Source organism: Lepidochelys kempii, chromosome 2 (genome assembly GCF_965140265.1).
Source record: "Lepidochelys kempii isolate rLepKem1 chromosome 2, rLepKem1.hap2, whole genome shotgun sequence".
Lineage (NCBI taxonomy): Eukaryota > Metazoa > Chordata > Testudines > Cheloniidae > Lepidochelys > Lepidochelys kempii.
The window spans coordinates 32856709-32872730 of record NC_133257.1 but is presented as its reverse complement, the minus strand read 5'-3'; the positions used below and the strand labels follow the sequence as shown (position 1 = coordinate 32872730).

Genomic DNA, 16022 nt, shown 5'->3' with positions numbered 1-16022 from the left:
GAGAGAGAAAGCTCTGATCTCTAGTTGCATTCATTCTCATGAGTGTCTCAGACGGACTACAAAGAACCAGCTTTTTATCCTGTGCTAATGAAACAGAATCCGAGAGGGATCTACCTGTCTGGTAATTGAACTTGTGAAGAAAAAAGCCCAGGAGTCTTGAAGTGAAGGTGGCTTGTTTGGGGACTGTAACCTTATGGAGACTGTGCGATAGGGCTCTTCATCATCCACTCTCTACTGTGCTTAACGTTTTTACAGGGGGAAAAAGAGGAAATGTGCTGACAGCAATTGCCCAGCAGAAGCAGCTTCAAACTGGTGAAGATGGAGAACAGCACAGGGGATGAACAGAACCAAACAGGGCTGCTGCCAAGCCAAGAGGTGATCAGTATTGACTACCAAGTAGTTACCATTCTCTTGGTTCTCCTCATCTGTGGACTGGGCATAGTGGGCAATATCATGGTGGTGCTGGTGGTCCTCAGGACCAAACACATGAGGACGCCCACTAACTGCTACCTGGTGAGTCTGGCTGTGGCTGATCTCACGGTGCTGGTGGCTGCAGGACTTCCCAACATCACCGAGAGCCTGTATGGATCCTGGGTCTATGGCTACGTGGGATGTCTCTGCATTACGTATCTCCAATACCTAGGCATCAATGCTTCTTCTTGTTCCATCACCGCCTTCACTGTTGAGAGATATATTGCCATCTGCCACCCAATCAAAGCCCAATTCCTATGTACTTTCTCAAGAGCCAAAAAGATCATTATTTTTGTCTGGGCTTTCACCTCCATATATTGTACCCTCTGGTTTTTCCTGCTAGATCTCAACACAGTAGTCTACAAAGATACCATCATTGTTTCTTGTGGCTACAAGGTGTCCAGGAGCTACTACTCCCCTATATATATGATGGACTTTGGTATATTTTATGTTGTGCCAATGATATTGGCCACTGTCCTCTATGGACTGATTGCCAGAATATTGTTCCTGAATCCCATCCCTTCAGATCCAAAAGAAAACCCTAAGACACAGAGAAACAACTCAACTCATCAAAACAAGACTATGAATTCCAAGATGACTAACAGGGGTTTCAATAGCACTATTGCTTCTAGAAGGCAGGTAGGAAATGTATTTAAATATGATATTCACACACATGTACTCTTTAGATTTTAAAACAAATGAAAAAGTACAGAGATTGGGTTACAATACATGAAAAATGTTAAAAATGTGCTTTATCTCTTTTATTTAGATTAAGGCATACAAAAAAACCCTAAAATCTACCAGTTCAGGGCATGTGATTAGAGCATTTAATTAAGTAAACTGAATTTATTCCAGTCTCTACAAATGACTGCCTACTCCTACAGAAGGCATGTATTGAAAGACAGTCAAGTGTCTTATCATGACATGTCAAGAAATCAACTAGATACTGTCGAAAGGAAACGTTAAGAAAAATCTATTTTTCACCATATTACAGCTTGCTAAGAAGTCAGACAAATACACTATGATTCCAGAGTTATTTTTGTGATCTGCAGATAGGATACTAAACTGGAAGGCACGAGTCCTGTTTTAATCCCTGCTCTGTTAATGAATCACTATGTGACGTGAGAAGTTACTACCTTTTGTATCTCAGTTTCCCCTTCTGTGACAGAGATAAACATATTCTTGCTTTTGTAAAGATCCGTAGGTGGAAAATGCTGTACAAATGCTAATGACTATTATTATTTCCATCTCTCAGATAATTAACAATAGGTAAATATTTTGAATGTATTTGAGGCTTTAAATTTGAATAATAGATTTGATCATATTCATTATAAATTGATATATATGCTAAAATAGCACAAAGGTGTGTGTCTATACCAACCATCTTCATAACCATACACAATACTCAGCTGTCTTGTACCATTTAGCACTTTTAGATCCCAATCCTGAAAGTGCAGAGCACTCCCATTGATCTTTCAGGATCACACCCACATCATGCTTTATATTTTCATATTAATGTGGGTACTCAATTCCTCCACACGGACCTGCTTTGATAAAAATTGTTTTCAGAAGCCTCATGCTTTCGAGTCTCAGTACGGACTAAAAGAGATGTTTCAGCAACCAACAGGTAACATAATTTCTGTAAAAAGAAAAGGAGTACTTGTGGTGTACTTCCACGGTATGCATCCGATGAAGTGAGCTGTAGCTCACGAAAGCTCATGCTCAAATAAATTGGTTAGTCTCTAAGGTGCCACAAGTACTCCTTTTCTTTTTGCGAATACAGACTAACACGGCTGTTACTCTGAAACCTGTCATAATTTCTGTAGGTATTATACCTGAAGTGGTCATCTTTTTTTGAAATGCCCAATGCATCTGCATCCTTGTAGTGAGGGATAAGGCAACTAAACATGAGAATTTTGAGTCAGATTTTCATAGTTCTTTGTGTAGAACTGTTGATATTTAGTGAGGCTAGTTGTTTTTCCTGCTGTGGGACTGACATTCACCCCACAAGTTAATTGAGCTGGTTAGCAGAGAACCAACGTGTACAGATCTAGAGATCCCAGGTTAAGGCAAATACAAACTGTTCCTTCTATTTTGTTTTCTACATTTTCTACCTTCTGTTTTGTGGTTTGTAATTGTTCATACATATCTGTTTGTGCTTGGTTATTTGGGTGAGAAATAGTGGAGCTATTCATCTATTAGTTAATATTTTTCTCTTCTTAACTAATTTTCAAGTTATCATCACAAAGGATAGATCCATGTGTTCATAAATGTGTGCTTTGTATTACTTAGCATCCTTTCAAAAAATTGAATAGTCTTTTTATTTAGCATTGCAGACAATGGCTCTTGCCATCTTCTAAAATTAAAATGACAATTTACAGCATATACAACATATATTTTCTGTTTTGTGAAGAGAGAGGACTTTTCATGGAGACCATCAACTTCTTGGATTATTTTTCAGTAAATCTAATGTTTGCAAGTAGTGCTGTATGTAGAGAGGAGACATGAAAGGGTGGCATTATTATTATTAGTAGTAGTAGTAGTAGTAATATTATTTATATTATGGTAGCATCCAAAATGTGCTTAGTGCTGCAAAATCATATGGGAAAACAGTCCCTATCCCAAAGGGTTTACAGTCTAAATAAAGTCCAAGACGCACCAAGGGAAAACTGGGTATTACACCTACATAACTGAGGGCAGAATGGAGCTCTAAGGGTCAGATTCTGTTCTTGTTTATATCAGTATATCCTCATTCTCTTAATTGGTGTTGCATTGATGCAACAGAATAGAAATTGATCCCCAGGGTGCAAGCAGCAGGAAAAATGACTAAAAGTATGTTAAGTTAGGCAGCCTGCTCTCTGCTTTGGCCCTGAGTATGAGAGTTAGCACAAGTTAGAAACTGGCTGATAGAAAATGCAAATGGAACAATTTACAAGGCAGCCTGAATTGCATGCTCTTAGTTTGCATACTGGTCCATATGGTCCTGGATGTTCTTTCATGTCTGGAACCAGTGGTAAAAGACAACACTAATGGAGAAGACAAACCAGGAATGGAGAATATTTGGCGTGGGTCATTTTTTTTTTACCCTTTTTATGATGTAAAAAGGCCTGAAATGTTTTTACATTAGAAAATCTACCATATTTTTTCAGGAACACTATGAATGACTGGAGAACCAGAAATATCAAGCAAGTGAAACTGAATTATATGAGATGGGAAGTTAGTTTTTTCTCTCAGATGGCTTAAAACTCATTGAATTATGTTAATTTTAGTTAATACCTATTTAACTAAATTGCCTCACAGACAGGAGGGAGAAAATCTATTTGTTAAAGATTTAACATTCCAATATGTATAATTAAAAGTGTGGAGAAAGCCTCCAAGTCACATCTCTGCATCCTCCAAGGAGTTCTCCAGCAAAACTAGAGAAGAACAGATTTGATAATCCTGATAATTCTAAGGTAAAGAGAAGCCAAAAAAGCCTCCTATTTTTGAAAATTTTTCGGGCCTTCTTGATACAGTCCAAAGGAGGGAGAAAGGCACAAACCCAGCTTTTTTCCCCTCTTTGGGCCATCTTTAAAGTATCTCCATTTGAAGAGCATTTTCATTTGACTATTAGGTAAAGCCCATCTCTGGTAGACATTCATTTTTTGCTGCTCTTGCGTAGTTGCTTAAGATAAATTTTCAGTGCAATTATGAATACAGTTTAATAGAACTATTATATATCTTCCTATATTAATATGGTTTACCAAATTCTTCTCTTAGGACACATCCAAAGAGGATTAAGATACCACAAACTAAGGCCACTTACTCCTGAATGAGAACATTCATATGGGGATTGAACATATTTCAACTAATCCACATTAACTTCACATTTTCAGTAGGGCTGTTAATTAATTGCAGTTAACTCAAGCAATTAACTCAAAACAAATTAACTCGATTTCAAAAACAAATTGTGATTAATCACAGTTTTAATCACACTGTTAAACAAAAATACCATTTATTTAAATATTTTTGGATGTTTTCTACATTTTCAAAAATATCGATTTCAATTACAACACAGAATATAAAGTGTACAGGGCTCACTTTATATTTTTATAGTGCAAATCTTTGTAATAAAAAATAATATAAACAAGAGTTTTTTCAATTCATCTCATAAAATGCAATCTCTTAACCATGGAAGTGCAAGTTACAAACATAGAATTATTTTTATATAACTGCACTCAAAAACAAAACAATGTAAAACTTTAGAGCCTACAAGTCCACTCAGTCCTACTTCTCATTCAGCCATTCACTAAGAGAAACAAGTTTGTTTACATTCATGGGAGATAATCCTGCCCACTTCTTATTTACAATGTCACCTGAAAGTGAGAACAGGCATTCGCATGGCACTGTTGTAGCTGGTGTTGCGAGGCATTTATGTGCCAGATACGGTAAACATTCATATGCCCCTTCAGGCTTTGACCACCATTCCAGAGAACATGCTTCCATGCTGATGCCATTCATTAAAAAAAAAGTGTTAATTAAATTTGTGACTGAACTCCTTGGGGGAGATTTGTATGTCTCCTGCTTTGTGGTTTTACCCGCATTCTGCCATATATTTCGTGTGATGTCTGTCTCGGATGACAACCCAGCACCTATTGTTCGTTTTAAGAACACTTTCACAGCAGATTTGACAAAACGCAAAGGTACCAATGTGAGATTTCTAAAGATAGCTACAGAACTTGACCCAAGGTTTAAGAATCTGAAGTACCTTCCAAAATCTGAGAGGGATAAGGGGTGGAACATGCTGTCAGAAGCCTTAAAAAAGCAACACTCCGGTGCAGAAACTACAAAACCTGAAACACCAAGAAGAAAAATCAACTTTCTGTTGGTGTCAGATGACCAAAATGAATGTGCATCAGTCGGCACTGCTTTGGATCATTATCGATCAGAACCCGTCATCAGCATGGGAGCACGTCCTCTGGAATGGTGGTCAAAGCATGAAGGGGCATACATAGGTATGCCACTCGATACAGGGAAGAGACCTGCAGTGGAAGACGGTGCAAATTTGACATTTTCCCTTTTCAGAGCAGAATCACAGTTTGGCCTCAATCCTGCAAGGTTCTGAGCACTCTAATTTTGATCCAACAAAGAATTTAAGCATGTGCTCAACTTTAAGCATAGGCTTAGCCCCAATGATTTTTATAGACTTTGTAAGATTCATCTGGTATCTAATGAAGGGGGTGATGTTGATATCAGATGGGGTTTCAGAAATACTTAGCAAAAGAAAATGGTGTAGCTAATCAGCTGAACCAATGCGTTCCACATTTAGGTAAGCAATAAGGTATGAGAAGATTTGGGCACAGCTAGTGCCTGGAGAAAGGTTCCAGTGATAATGGAAACTGACTTTAATGACAATTGTTTATATAGTGTTCTGCAGTTCTACTGTTAAATAGACTGATTTTGGAGAAATTGCACAAGTCACCAAGAGTGAAGTCATATCACTTTGGAAGTAAGATGGCCATGCAGACTGTAAGTGCACTCAAGCACAATCTGAGCAGGAGAAAATGGAACAGAATGATCCTGTTGCACACTACTGTTTCAGGAAACCAATCAGTTCTCATTACCATACTAAATGGCACTGTGGGTCAGAAAACAGAAGTGTCCAAATCACTCCAGTTGATCATGTCAACTTTACAGCTTTAACTGGAAGTAAGATCAAGAAGATTAAAAGACTGAGTGTCTTGGCAAGTCTGCCTTTTGAAGCCAGATAGCCCAGAGGGTCAAAGATGGATCTTTGAAGATTTTTGATATATGGAGTGAAATCCTTTTGTCATTGAAGTTAATGGGAGTTTAGCTACTAACTTCAGTGGGACCAGGATTTCACCCCAGTGTCTCTTCAAAGTACTATGCAATCCAATGTGATATCACAGGTTGTGGATAAATATGCAGCTTTTCAAGCTTCCAGCACAAACTGAGAATGAGGCTTCAGTATCACAAACACCACCAACAGAAAAACAAGAAACAAATTAGAAGAAAGACACCCGTATCTTCTAGATAAAGAGGGGAATATTGAGTAAAAGAAGAGAGATTATATTACCTCAGTATTTGGTACTGATACAACCACTGCTGGAATAGTGTGTCTAGTCTGGTGTCCACAGTTCAAGAAGGATGTTGATAAATTGGAGAAATTTCAGAGAAGAGCCATGACAATGATTAAACGTAGAGTCAAGTTGCTCAATCTATTTAGCTTACTAAAGAGATTATTAAAGGACACTTATCAGAGTCTAAAAATGGAGGGAATGGAAATTTGATAATAATGGGTTCTTCAATCCAACAAACAAAGGTAAAATCAAATGGTATATTCAGACTAGAAATAAGGTACACATTTCTAACAGTGAGGGTAATTAACCACTGGAACAATTTACCAACAACTGTGGTATAGTCTCCATCACTGTATATTTTTAAATCAATACTGGACTTTTTTTTTCTGAAAGACATGCTCTAGTTTAACCATAGCTATTGGACCTAAAATTGGAATTAATTCAGGAAATTCTGTGGCCAACTGTCATAATTAGGCCTATAAATTTACCATAATTGTGAGTTCAACATAAAAAGTGAGTATAAGTTCATGTCACAATAACCCATAACAACAAACATTGATATTATAAATTATTGTGACATCTTATGAATAAATATTGATAGAAAAATGTACGAAAGGAAGACAGACTGAATAGTCTAAACAAAAAGGCCAACTGATAAAATTCAAGGACTACGTTATGTCCATGCCTGGTAAACAAGAACAGGGTGAGACTGAAAATCAGTGAACCAAAACTGGTATTTTGGATATTAGGCCTAAATGAACATAAGTGATCTCCCTCCTGCCATCCATCTCCACCCTCTGACAAACAGAGGCTAGGGACTCCATTCCTCACCCATCCTGGCTAATAGCCATTAATGGACTTAACCTCCATGAATTTATCTAGTTCTCTGTTAAACCCTGTTATAGTCCTAGCCTTCACAACCTCCTCAGGCAAGGAGTTCCACAGGTTGACTATGTGCTGTGTGAAAAAGAACTTCCTTTTATTTGTTTTAAACCTGATGCCAATTAATTTCATTTGATGGCCCCTAGTTTTTATATTATGGGAACAAGTAAATAACTTTTTCTTATTCACTTTCTCCACACCACTCATGATTTTATATACCTCTATCATATCCCCCCTTAGTCGCCTCTTTTCCAAGCTGAAAAGTCCTAGCTTCTTTAATCTCTCCTCATATGGGACCCGTTCCAAACCCCTAATCATTTTAGTTGACCTTCTCTGAACCTTTTCTAATGCCAATATATCTTTTTTGAGATGAGGAGACCACATCTGTACACAGTATTCAAGATGTGGGCATACCATGGATTTATATAAAGGCAATAAAATATTCTCTGTCTTATTCTCTCTCTTTTTTAATGATTCCTAACATAGAATCATAGAATCATAGAATATCAGGGTTGGAAGGGACCCCAGAAGGTCATCTAGTCCAACCCCCTGCTCGAAGCAGGACCAATTCCCAGTTAAATCATCCCAGCCAGGGCTTTGTCAAGCCTGACCTTAAAAACCTCTAAGGAAGGAGATTCTACCACCTCCCTAGGTAACGCATTCCAGTGTTTCACCACCCTCTTAGTGAAAAAGTTTTTCCTAATATCCAATCTAAACCTCCCCCACTGCAACTTGAGACCATTACTCCTCGTTCTGTCATCTGCTACCATTGAGAACAGTCTAGAGCCATCCTCTTTGGAACCCCCTTTCAGGTAGTTGAAAGCAGCTATCAAATCCCCCCTCATTCTTCTCTTCTGCAGGCTAAACAATCCCAGCTCCCTCAGCCTCTCCTCATAACTCATGTGTTCCAGTCCCCTAATCATTTTTGTTGCCCTTCGCTGGACTCTCTCCAATTTGTCCACATCCTTCTTGAAGTGTGGGGCCCAAAACTGGACACAGTACTCCAGATGAGGCCTCACCAATGTTGAATAGAGGGGAACGATCACGTCCCTCGATCTGCTCGCTATGCCCCTACTTATACATCCCAAAATGCCATTGGCCTTCTTGGCAACAAGGGCACACTGCTGACTCATATCCAGCTTCTCGTCCACTGTCACCCCTAGGTCCTTTTCCGCAGAACTGCTGCCTAGCCATTCGGTCCCTAGTCTGTAGCTGTGCATTGGGTTCTTCCGTCCTAAGTGCAGGACCCTGCACTTATCCTTATTGAACCTCATCAGATTCCTTTTGGCCCAATCTTCCAATTGGTCTAGGTCCTTCTGTATCCTATCCCTCCCCTCCAGCGTATCTACCACTCCTCCCAGTTTAGTATCATCCACAAATTTGCTGAGAGTGCAATCCACACCATCCTCCAGATCATTTATGAAGATATTGAATAAAACCGGCTCCAGGACTGACCCTTGGGGCACTCCACTTGATACCGGCTGCCAACTAGACATGGAGCCATTGATCACTACCCGTTGAGCCCGACAATCTAGCCAGCTTTCTACCCACCTTATAGTGCATTCATCCAGCCCATCCTGTTTGCTTTTTTGACTGCCCACTGCATGGATGTCTTCAGAGAACTATCCACGATGACCCCAAGATCTCTTTCCTGATCAGTTGTAGCTAAATTAGCTCCCATCATATTGTATGTATAGTTGGGGTTATTTTTTCCAATGTGCATTACTTTACATTTATCCACATTAAATTTCGTTTTCCATTTTGTTGCCCAATCACTTAGTTTTGTGAGATCTTTTTGAAGTTCTTCACAGTCTGCTTTGGTCTTAACTAGCTTGAGCAGTTTAGTATCATCTGCAAATTTTGCCACCTCACTGTTTACCCCTTTCTCCAGATCATTTATGAATAAGTTGAATAGGATTGGTCCTAGGCCTGACCCTTGGGGAACACCACTAGACCCCTCTCCAGTCTGAAAATCTACCATTTATCCCTACCCTTTGTTCCCTGTCTTTTAACCAGTTCTCAATCCATGAAAGGATCTTCCCTCTTATCCCATGACAACTTAATTTACCTAAGAGCCTTTGGTGAGGGACCTTGTCGAAGGCTTTCTGGAAATCTAAATACACTATGTCCACTGAATTCCCCTTGTCCATATGTTTGTTGACCCCTTCAAAGAACTCTAATAGATTAGTAAGACAGAAACCATGTTGACTTTTGCCCAACAATTTATGTTCTTCTATGTGTCTGACAATTTTATTCTTTACTATTGTCTCAACTAATTTGCCCAGTTCTGACGTTAGACTTACCGGTCTGTAATTGCCGGGATCACCGCTAGAGCTCTTTTTAAATATTGGCGTTACATTAGCTCTCTTCCAGTCATTGGGTACAGAAGTTGATTTAAAGGACAGGTTACAAACCATAGTTAATAGTTCCACAATTTCACATTTGCGTTCTTTCAAAACATTTGGGTCATCTGGTCCCAGAGTCTTGTTACTCTTAAATTTATCAATTAATTCCAAAACCTCCTCTAACGACACTTAAATCTGTGACAATTCCTCAGATTTGTCACCTACGAAGGACGACTCAGGTTTGGGAATCTCCCTAACATCCTCAGCCGTGAAGACTGAAGCAAAAAGTTCATTTAGTTTCTTCGCAATGACTTTATCATTTTTAAGTGCTCCTGTTGTATCTTGATCGTCCAGGGGCCCCACTGGTTGTTTAGCAGACTTCCTGCTTCTGATGTACTTAAACATTTAGCCAAAAACTCAAAAGGTAATGACAATCTGTTCTTCAAACTCCTATTTGGCTTTTCTTATTACATTTTTACACTTAATTAAGCAATGTTTATGCTCCTTTCTATTTACCGCACTAGGATTTGACTTCGACTTTTTAAAAGATGCCTTTTATTTTCACTGCTTCTTTTACATGGTTGTTAAGCCGTGGTGGCTCTTTTTTAGTTCTTCTACTGTTTTTTTAATTTGGGGTATACATTTAAGTTGGGCTTCTATTATGGTATCTTTGAAAAGTGTCCTTGCAGCTTGCAGGGATTTCACTCTAGTCACTGTACCTTTTAATTTCTGTTTAACTAAGCTTCTCATTTTTCCATAGCTCCCCTTTCTGAAATTAAATGCCACAGTGTTAGGCTGCTGAGGTGTTCTTCCCATCACAGGAATGTTAAATGTTGTTATATTATGGTCACTATTTCCAAGCAGTCCTGTTACAGTTACCTCCTGGACCAGATCCTGCGCTCCACTCAGGACTAAATTGAGAATTGGCTCTCCCCTTGTGGGTTCCTGTACCAGCTGCTCCAAGAAGTAATTATTTAAAGTATCAAGAAATTTTGTCATCCTGAGGTGACATGTACCCAGTCAATATGGGGATAATTGAAATCCCACACTATTATTGAGTTCTTTATTTTGGTAGCCTCTCTAATCTCCCTTAGCATTTCATAGTCACTATCACTATCCTGGTCAGGTGGTCGATAATAGATCCCTACTGTTCTATTCTTATAAGAGCATGGAATTACTATCCATAGAGATTCTATGGAACATGTGGATTCATTTAAGATTTTTACTTCATTTGATTCTACATTTTCTTTCACATATAGTGCCACTCCCCCTGCCCCCCAACCTGTTCTGTCCTTCCAATATATTTTGTACCCCAGAATGTTTGTGTCCTATTGATTGTCTTCACTCCACCAGGTTTCTGTGATGCCTATTATATCAATATCCTCCTTTAACATGAGGCACTCTAGGTTCACCCATCTTATTATTTAGACTTCTAGTATTTGTGTACAAGCACTTTTAAAACTTGTCACTGTTTATTTGTCTGCCCTTTTCTGATGTGTCAGATTCTTTATGTGAATGTTTGTCTGATCTGGCCCATACTTTATCCTCTTCCATCCTCTCCTCCTGACTAAAACCTAGAGAGTCTCTATCAATAGACTCTCCTCTAAGAGAAGTCTGTCGGATCCATGTGCTCCTCTGCAGCAATGGGCTTTCCCCCATGGACAAATGGTGGACAAAATAATGAGGATGGGCTATTCTGCCCATCACTCACTTTTGCAGTCCTTAAACAGACTTTGAGAAAAAAATTGGCTACTGGAGCAAGCTTCACCATCAAGGCTTCCACCCCCAACATCACCTGGGACCTTGAATCTTCTTCTTCCTAATCCTGAGAGATGTCCTGACCAGACCAGGCCAGAGAGAGGGAACCAGATGACATCACTGCCTCTACCAGCTCTATGTGAATCCCAAACACCACCTGGAATGGAAACTTTGCCTCCCTCCCCTCCGATGTGTCTGTTTCCTTCCCTTCCTTATTTCTTCTCTTTCCTATCTCTCTTCTTTTTACTTCTGTCTAACAAGAATCTGTTTTAGCCAACCAAGATTTTTTTGTAACACTGCTGTAAGACTGTGACCAGAAAGCGGCAAATAAAGCAGTGCCCTAAACTGTAAAAGTTAAGTTTCAGAGTAGCAGCTGTGTTAGTCTTTATTTGCAAAAAGAAAAGGAGTACTTGTGGCACCTTAGAGACTAACAAATTTATCTGAGTGTAAGCTTTCGTGAGCATCCGATGCAGTGAGCTCTAAGATGCCACAAGTACTCCTTTTCTTTTTGTAAAAGTTAAATTATAAGACTCTCAACTGGATACGTTACCACCAACACCCATAAGTAAAACAACAACACTTATAAGTATATTTAAATATGTACATCTGGAATATATGGGCTTCTAGCCAGATAGGAGAAAACATATACCTCAGGCAATGAGACTGCATATTTTCTACATAATGAAAAATCTGATCACAAGAGGCAAGAAAAGTATACATCCTATTGCTTTAAACAAAGACACAAAAAACAGCACAACTAAAAATACAATATTAGTGTCAATAGGAGAGTTACAGAAGTAACTTTCAGTCCTCCTGCAGAGTCAATAAAAATTTATATCCCACACGCCTACATCGTCACCCTAGGAGCAATGAAATTATATACTGTGAATATCTTGTATAATCGTAGGAGTTTTAGTACCATTGTCCTATTGCCACAGCTACCCTGAGAAAGCGTGTAAAGTGCAACAGCATCAATGAGCAGGGAAAGGGAAAATCCATTAATTTGTCAGCAAGATGCAGCTGCATTTTTTCAACAAGAGATGGCAACATACAAAGAAGCACTTTAAAAGACGACATTCCTAGTTCACCAGAAAGAGTCCCCACTCTACCCATTTCCCACATACACAGTGGCCATAATTCTATATTGATTTACGCATTGTTTTGTTTTTACTGCCCCCATTTTTCACTTTTATTTTTTATTGGCTTTACTTCAATTTTTTGGGATTCCCTCAAGGGAGAGTTTTTCATTGCCATTCTTTCTAAGCAAACTTACTTAAGTAATAAAATCTTACATGACAGACACACCCTATTATCTGTGGGTGAACACTTTTCAGAAAATGATCACTCCACATCTGACCTCTCAGTCCTCATCCTCAAAGGCAATCTGCGCAACACCTTCAATAGGTGAGCCTGGGAATTTAAATTCATAACTTTGCTAGATACTACAAATCATGGACTCAATAAAGGCACTGGATTTATGGCTCATTACAATCTGTAACCTACTAACCATCTTTTGTCCTACAACCGTGAGGTGTTAACTGCCCCTTCACCTTAAAAGGTCTTTTGCAACATGTGTTAACAATCTGTTTCACCATGTATTTACCTGTGAGAGCCTGGATATGTCTGCACTTCAATAAAACACCCACTGTTGGCCCACATCAGCTAACTCGGGTTCGTGGGGCTTGGGTTGTATAGCTATAAAATTGCCGTGTAGACATTTGGGCTCATGCTGAGCCATCCAGGGTCTCAAAGCATGGGTGTTTTATTGCAGTGTAGACATACCCTCTGAGTACATTTTCCAGACCTGAGGAAGAGCTCTATGTAAACTCAGAAGCTTCTCTCTTTCACCAACAGAAGTTGGTCCTATAAAAGATATTACCTCACCCACCTTGTCTAAGTGAAATAAGCGAGTTTTTCTAAGATTATTATGTTCTAAGGGTAACCTGCAATTTTAAGGCAATCATTAAGAGTTTCAGAATATTATGTATCAATCATTTGGTCAGAACTTATGTCTGAATTAATTGTTTTTATTAGAAACAAATCTAAAATCAGACTTCTTTGTATTAAATGTGGCTAACTGCTATATGCAATAGTAGTCATTAAAGTAGGTAGGTTGGTTTCAGTTACAATATGTCAGAAACAATCAGTGCTAGAAGTAGGTGTTCCATAGCATTGAAGGGAGGATGGGAGTGCCTTTCTTTCCAAGGGAGTAGACACTTGTTTCTAACTATGGTTGTTGCAAAGACTCAGACCTAAAATAATATGTTTAATGGGGATTAATTGGATATTAATTGAATAATATGAATGTTAGCCATAAGGACTCATCCATCTCTTATGAAAGTTCAGGAGAGTTTGGATCCATGAATTTGGGTCAGCCCATTATAGTGGTAAGGAGATAGGGACAAGTTGCAAAATTCTAACCAAGAGCCAGACATTGATCTGAACATCACCAATTCAGGGTTTTTCACATATAGAGTTTTAGGTTGGGTCCATCATGAACATATAATACAAATTTTATATGCACATCCCTACAAAGCACTGAGTACTGATTTTCTACTTTTTCACTGTATATCTTTGTGTTTTCCATAGGTTACCAAGATGCTGGCTGTGGTTGTGATCCTGTTTGCATTTTTATGGATGCCCTATAGGACACTGGTTGTTGTAAACTCCTTTCTCTCCAACCCTTTCCAAGAAAATTGGTTCCTATTATTTTGTAGAATCTGCATTTATCTAAACAGTGCCATCAACCCCGTGATTTACAATCTCATGTCCCAGAAATTCAGAGCGTCCTTCAAGAAACTCTGCAATTGCCAGCAGAAGCAGTCAGAGAAACCTGCCAGTTACAGTGTGGCCCTAAACTACAGTGCCATCAAGGAGTCTGATCACTTCAGCACTGAACTAGAAGACATTACTGTCACCAACACCTATCTGTCCCCAACAAAAGTGTCCTTTGATGATACGTGTTTATCCTCTGAGGTAACATTTAGCAGAAATTAATACATTGTGTATATTTAGTATATAAGGAACCAGATTACAAAAACCCTCATCTGGTGTAAATCAGCACAACTCCATTTACTTCAATGGAGCTACATTAATTTATACCAGCTGAGGATCTGGGCCCAAGAAATTTCTTGTGAAGATATACAAGGAGAGTTAAAAACACATTTGTACCTGCAGAAAGCAGAAAAATAGAATACTTTACCCTACTCCATTAGCATATGGTATTCTTTACCTTTAAGAACTATTCTGAACGTTCTTTTTGCAGATTTAAAACTAAAATTCACATTAAAAGTGTGAAATATGCAAATAGTTTGCAGTCCAAAATTTCAACTATTGCTCAATTTTGTGAATTTACCATTAATGACTTCCTCAACTACTTTCTCATTTTTGAGGCATTTTTCCTGAATTTTTTCAGTTTGATACGTTTCACAAATTTGTTCTCAGATATCATGAAACTTCCTAATTTTGTTAAACAAAAAGGTAGTTTTTGTTTATTTGATAAAAATTACCCTTGCTAAGAGTTGGGATTTTTTTGTTGCTGTTTTCCACCAAAACAACAAACATCAAAGTTATCACAACACATTTTATATGGCAAATTCTTTTGAACAGTTCTGCAGCAATTGCCAATTATCTACAAAGTATCTGCTAGTGAACAGATGCTACCTTTATACCTTTGACAGCTGTCTAGTCCTTAAAAAATATTGGAAATCAAACTTTTGCACAAATAAAAGAAGAAGAGAAGCATTAGTTTTTCCCAGAAGCATACAGTGCTATGCTTTTAAAGCACTGGATTTACCAGAATGACAGTCAACACTGCATTGGTTGAGTGGGAATCAAATCACCTTCTCCCTACCAAACGAATTGGAGTAAAATTCCTTACTCCTACACACTTGGCCAAAAAGCCCAGTCATGCAAGGTACTGAGCTCCCTCAGTACTCATTGATGGAATGCAGCTATGGGAGTTCAAGGCACTCAACAGCTCACAGGAGGTGCACACCAGCTTGTAGGATCAAGCCATAAGTCAGTGTCATCTGTTGGTGGAAGGCCGTGCATTTCACTCCTTCTGTGGTCAGAAAATGGGGCAATGGTGCAGCCCATCCATGGCTGTTATTCCAACCATTGGAATAGGGCTGCAAGCCTTATGTACTTCATATGAGTGCACTGGAGATATCATGATCGTTTTATTGTGACCCCAGTGCTTCTGACTATGTCCTGCCCCAAAATTCCCATCCATGGAGACTTATGCACAGCTGGCATGGGTCCAGCTCCTCTGCATGAAAGAGGTGTGGCATTCTCTTGTGGGCCCACTCTGCAACCACTTACACACCGTCCCGACACATATCCGTAACTAAGTTCCACAATTTAGGGGTAAACTATGCTTTCCTCATCTACCACACCTACACATATAGCTGGCACAACCCAGGAGGTGCTAATTTCCCAAACACCCACATAAAATAGAGCTCTGAATAATTGATTTGGTTCACTG

General features: G+C 38.9%; 1 protein-coding gene across 1 annotated transcript; it reads left to right on the top strand.

Moving 5' to 3' along the window:
* Window positions 1-318: 318 nt before the first annotated feature.
* Window positions 319-14533, top strand: TRHR (thyrotropin releasing hormone receptor). The gene is made up of 2 exons (XM_073329351.1): window positions 319-1110; window positions 14126-14533. The coding sequence occupies exons 1-2, from the start codon at window positions 319-321 to the stop codon at window positions 14531-14533; spliced, it is 1200 nt and encodes a 399-aa protein (XP_073185452.1).
* The last annotated feature ends 1489 nt before the right edge of the window (window positions 14534-16022 follow it).

What these genes read in the sequence shown, in the direction of transcription:
- TRHR (XM_073329351.1), top strand. Translation starts at nt 319, where the DNA reads ATGGAGAACAGCACAGGGGATGAACAGAACCAAACAGGGCTGCTGCCA. An exon ending in CTATTGCTTCTAGAAGGCAG is followed by an intron (nt 1,111 to 14,125) that starts GTAGGAAATGTA and finishes TGTTTTCCATAG; the next exon opens with GTTACCAAGATGCTGGCTGT.